General features: G+C 37.2%; 1 protein-coding gene across 5 annotated transcripts in view; it reads right to left on the bottom strand.

The window, feature by feature from the left end:
• Positions 1–1,120: 1,120 nt before the first annotated feature.
• GLRA2 (glycine receptor alpha 2) overlaps positions 1,121–6,000 on the bottom strand; it is a 217,773-nt gene continuing 212,893 nt past the window's right edge. For all 5 annotated transcript variants that reach the window (XM_002762634.7, XM_078363906.1, XM_002762633.5 and 2 more), the window contains one exon: positions 1,121–2,684. In XM_002762634.7, coding sequence (XP_002762680.1) covers positions 2,406–2,684 — 279 coding nt within the window. In that variant the 3' untranslated portion in view covers positions 1,121–2,405. The remainder of the gene's footprint in view (positions 2,685–6,000) is intronic.

Genomic DNA, 6,000 nt, shown 5'->3' with positions numbered 1-6,000 from the left:
AAAAGCCAAAATACAGAACTTATAGTAACAAAAGTTTTCAAATCAAAAATCTAAGAAATGGGATCTAAGTAAACTAAAGAGCTTCTGCAGAGCAAAAGAAACTATCATCAGACTTAACAGGCAACCCTCAGAATGGGAGAAAATTTTTGCAATTGCTCCATCTGACAAAGGGCTAATATCCAGAATATATAAGAACTTTAAGAAATTTACAAGAAAGAAAAACCTCATCAAAAAGTGGACAGAAGATATGAACAGACACTTCTTAAAAGAAGACATTTATGTGGCCAAACAAATGTGAAAAAAAAGTTTATCATCACTTGTTATTAGAGAGATGCAAATCAAAACCACATTGAGATACCATCTCACACCAGTTAGAATGGAGATCATTAAAGTCAGGAAACAACAGATGCTGGAGAGGATGTGGAGAAATAGGAACACTTCTACACTGCTGGTGGGAGTGTAAATAAGTTCAACCATTGTGGAAGACGGTGTGGTGATTCCTCAAGGATCTAGAAGCAGAAATACCATTTGACCCAGCAATCCTATTACTGGGTATATACCCAAAGGAGTATAAATCATTCTACTATAAAGATACATGCACACATATATTTACTGCAGTACTGTTCACAATAGCAAAGACTTGGAACCAACCCAAATGCCCATCGATGATAGACTGGATAAAGAAAATGTGGTACATATACACCATGGAATACTATGCAGCCATAAAAAATGATGAGTTCATGCCCTTTGTAGGGACATGGATGTAGCTGGAAATCATCATTCTCAGCAAACTTAACACAGGAACAGAATACCAAACACTGCATGTTCTCACTCGTAAGTGGTGGTTGAACAATGAGAACACATGGATACAGGGTGAGGAACCCACACAATGGGCCTGTCAGGGGGTGGGGTGCTAGGGAAGGATAGCATTAGGAGAAGAAATGCCTAATGTAGATGATGGGTGAATGGGTGCAGCAAACCACCAAGGCACATATATCCCTATGTAACAAACCTGCACATTCTGCACATGTATCCCAGAACTTAAAGTATAGTAACAAAAGTTTTCAAATAAAAAATCTACGTTTTAATTCAAAAATGAAAGTGAAAGCCTCTAGAGAAGTTTGTGGCACACATAGCTTTATTGAAATTCAACAAATGCTTTTTAAAATAATCCCTTGTACAGCACATGTAAAATTTAATTATTTCCTTATATTTTTACAGGTTGTCTTTTATCTGAGTAAGCAAAAATACGTCTTTTTTTTTTTTTTCTTACTTAAAACATGTAGCCAGGATTCAAACCACGAAGCTCTGGTACCAAAAAGGCAACGGGTTATGAAAATCACAGTACCATTTTAAAATTCTTTAAGTTAGTTAAGAATATTTAAAACAATGTTCACTTAGATTGACAGTAGAAATCATGGGTCAGTTAACATTAGGACTAGTAGTTACACCTACAATGTGAGCAGAAATGGAAAGTTCAAGCTGACCTGAGCTACACTGTTCAGGACACACCATCTCCACAAATACTGTAGCTGAGTAGCTGCAATGGTTGAGTCACAGTTGGGTGACTAAAGTCACAGGTAAATATAGCCAAAGCAAAAATACATATATATATATATATATATATATATAGTACGCTAACTCAGATATAAAATAAAGTGGGCATTTATTGTTAAGAGTGTACACTATCAAATTAATTACACAATACACAATTTAAACTTCAAAATTTTATCTTAGAAAGAAAAATAATATTAAAATGCACACCTATATGGACAGTAAAATAGAAATTTTTTTGTCATTGGCGTTTACTTTGTCATTGTTATTTACTGGATAAGTAGAAATAATTTATGATCCACAAAAGGATTTCTCAGGTGAAACACTAATTACAGACATTGTAAAGAACATAGCTTAGGAGGCTTGTTTTTAAAAATGAGGCAGCATTTTCCTGAAAAAGTTTGGTCCTCAACTCACTATAGGCTAGTCACTGTGGTCAGATGGTTAAGCATTTTTGAGAGGGGTGTGTGTAGCTAACTTTTCAGTACCATAATTATTCCGAGCCAAACCAAACCAAAAGGACCAAAAGGCAGACAGCCCTTAAGAACTTGACTCCGTGTATCATGTCTGACTGATGTACATATCATGTCTGACTGAAAGAACAATGCTAAAGACTATGGAAGGGAATTATGCTCCCGTGATTCTGCAACCCCTTAATTTTGTGCAGTTTTCTTCATCGCCCATATAACTTGTCTTTTTTCATGTAGGTGCCAGGAAACCCACCCCCATGACCCTCCCTCCCCCCTCCCTCAATCTTCTCCTCTGTCAAAGTGATGATATAAAGACAATTTCACTGTGTATTTACAAGCACAACACTGAGGCAAGAAGGTCCCAGGGTCTGTAGGGCACATCTATTTCTTGTGGACATCTTCATGCCGAATGATCTTGTATGTGATCCAGTAAAAGATGTTGAAAATGAGGAAGGCCAATGGGAAGGCAGCTCGAGATATTGTGTCAATCCTTTTTGCGCGGTCCACAAACTTCTTCTTAATAGCATCTGCATCTTTTGGGGGTTGTGGGAGTGGGTTGGCAGGTGTGGCCTTGACAGCTGTTCCATCTTTCACTTGGAGGCAGTGACCCATTCCATAACCACTAAAATTAAAACGACTTTCACGAGTAACATCTTCTTCCTGACAGAATAAAGACAGAGGAAGTACAGATTGGTTGTCAGTCAAGTTAGGTGGAAGATGCTTAAAATTCTTTAGAAGTAAAAAGATAAATCACAGTTAACTGGTGGTGTGGGAGGCTTTTGGAATAGGGAGTTCTCTTTCAAGTTCAACTTAATTATTCATGGAACAGATACAGTTCATTAACTTTTCAGACTGAGAAATTAAGGGTAAGAATAATGACTTTGTGGTCATTTTAAGTAATTAACAAACAGAAAGACCTACAGTGTCTTCAGTACTGACTTTCCAAAAATCTAGTTTATTAATCCCTAGATGTGAATAGAGATTTTAAAGCAGTTCTCTAAATCCCAATGTTACACTGTAAATCTCTGAAGAAGACCATTCATTCATTCATTCATTCATTCAGAAAACGTACTGAGCTTGTGCTATGTGCCCAAGTAACTTATAGTATTGTGGTTCATGCACAGTGCAGTTCCTCCATTAACATTAGCTTTAATGCTGATGTTACATCTAAGATAAGCCCCTTGAATATACACCTGTTCCCCTTCCAGCCCTCTTGTTCATTTCAGTTATATAGCGGAGATTAAATATTCATTAATAATTTTGTTTTTCCAGTGTTGATTTTCAAAATTTGGCTACTGAATCATCTCTATCATGTTTAAATGTGTCATTTTAGCTGATGTCATTTATATTTGTATTGATTATTTCTACATAAATTATATAAAAGTCTGAAAAATTGTATTCCTTGATGTAAAGGACAAAAATTATATTTATTCCTTGGTGTAAAGGCCTTAAAAATGTATGGAATCGGGTGTGTGGTTAGGTCAAAGGAGGGGGTCAAATGATGGGGCTGAAAAGGTGGGATTGAAATGACTTAGCTGTAAACTGCCATCAATTAAATAATCTTCTTCTGTAACTAGATTACTGCCTTCCACAATAATAGCAACTCCTCTGAGTCACCAGAGGCACTGAACTCTATCTTGCCAGATAATAATAACAGTTACGTTTCCCAAAAGACAAGGAAACTTGGTGTTAATTTTATTTTATTAGTGCTTACTGCATGTCTGTATTGTCTTCAGCCACACATAAAAGGTATACTAAATGAAGGACTTATAATATGAATGACTGCCTAACTGTAACTCAAATGAATGGTACAGCAAGGACAAATTGTACCTTGTGTACTTAAATGAGTTTTGTAAGTTCAACAGCAGATCCCTGGAGAGGTAAGGAAGGTAAGAAGAGCTATTTCAGTTAATTACACTGTATCATGTGCAAAATAGGGAATGAAAGCGCATGTAACAGTTTAAAGAGAAGTGCAAGGACTTCAGAATAGGTAGGTTAGATTATAGTATACATGCTCAGATGAGCAGCTGCAAAACCTGGAAAGCAGAACAGATTTGCTTCCAAGTGGCTCATTTAGCTAGATTAGTGTAGTACCCAGGTGCCACCTCCCTTTGTGGGAGATACATGCAGCCTGAAAATGAAGAAGAGTATTCAGCAGAGTCTCTGAGGCTTTGATTTATTGACATTGTCCATTGTGATAAGAGTATCTCTGGTGAAGCCAGGCCTAAACATGGCTGAACATTGCATTGCAACGTGGCAGTGACTTGGAATTTGAGCTGGAGAGATAGCAAGTGTGAATAGTTGCCAAATATTCCATGTCATCCTTCACCATGTAAATTTGATCTCTAGGAAAATCAGTCTAGAAAACAGAAACCTCACTTGCTTGATACATTAGTAGATCTTATTAATGAATGTACCTAGTACTTCCAATAAAAATCATTAATTATAACCTTTATTATTATTATTTTTTGAGACAGAGTCTCACTCTGTTGCTCAGGCTGGGGTGAACTGGCATGATCACAGCTCACTGCAGCCTTGACCTCCCAGGCTCAAGTGATCCTCCTGCCTCAGACTCCTGAGTAGGTGGGACTACAGTTATGAGTCACCATGCCAAGCTAATTTTTTGTTTAACTTTTTGTAGAGATGGGGTCCCACTCTGTTGCTAGGTCTAGTCTTGAACTCCTGGGCTCACATGATTTTCCTGCCTCGACCTAGTTGTAACATTTAATCAGACCATTATATCACAAAAATCAGACCAAAGCTCCTTAAAAAGTAACTGTAAAAGTATTATTTTATAAAGCCATCTTTCCATACTTTTATTTATATGGGATTGTCCTATACACATTGGCTAAAGGCATTCTCTCTCATTTCTTAACAAAATATAATAAGGGATTTTTAATTCAACCATTAATTGTTGAGTGTTGCCTGTGTGACAAGCATTGTACTAGGTGCTGGGGGACAATGGATGAAGTTGGGCAAGGGCTCTACCTGCATGGGGCTTTCAGAATCTGGCGGAAGGGGCAAAATTAAAGGTATTATCATACAGGAAGTCAGCTAACAAAATCCAGCCTAACATCTGAGTACTTCCATGTGTTCAGCTATATAAACTCGATAATGAAGGCTTAAATGGGACCCAGATTCAAATATTAAATCTGTGTTCTTTGCCTTAAAATATCAATGATATATTTTATGGATGGAAAAGTTTCAAATAAGTGAAGCCTTTCAAAATGTAGAATAACCAGATATATTAATTATTACAGTGTCATCAGTGTCCTCATAAGTGTGTGAAGACGTATTTAGTGCTTAGCAAGAAAAGGAAGCACACATAGGTCATTAGGAGGAGGGGACTTGTTATAGGCAGTCTTGGACTTCCGAACTACTACTAACTGATAATTAGATCTCAGCCAGCATTTGAGTAAAGTAAAAATGATGCCCGTTGGTTTAGTAAAGAGAGATCTGCTCTGGGAATTTGGATATTTCTGTTCTTTGCCTGCTCCAAGGCTTCTAAGCTGTGTTGACCTTAGGCAAGCTACTTAATCTTTCAAGGCCTCAGGGACCTCATGCCAAAAATGTCAAGGCTGCGCTGGATCTGTGTGTTTCAGCTTTGGCTGCTGGGGAAATTTTACAAATATATGTATGCCTGCCTCCTCTCCCAGCCCCTTCTAGATCAGTCTCTGGGGATGAGAACTTAGGATCTATGTTTTTAAAGATCCAGTGACTCTAATGTCAAATGTTGAAAACCAGTGGTCTAGATGAATTCTGATGTCCATCTCTAAAATGTACAACCTATTCTATATTATTAAGTCTAAAATTACTATTCAAATAGAAACAACCCCTCAAAATACCTTTCTTCTTATCTGCCCGAATTTACTGTGCTGTTTTTTTCCTTTCCATATCTGCAGAATCTTGCAAATTACAGTTCTCACCTCTATAAACCTTCAGAAACTCACAATTAAGCATATAGTTCACTGTCTAA

This window comes from Callithrix jacchus, chromosome X, assembly GCF_049354715.1.
Source record: "Callithrix jacchus isolate 240 chromosome X, calJac240_pri, whole genome shotgun sequence".
NCBI lineage: Eukaryota > Metazoa > Chordata > Mammalia > Primates > Cebidae > Callithrix > Callithrix jacchus.
This window is presented reverse-complemented; position numbering and strand designations above follow the sequence as displayed.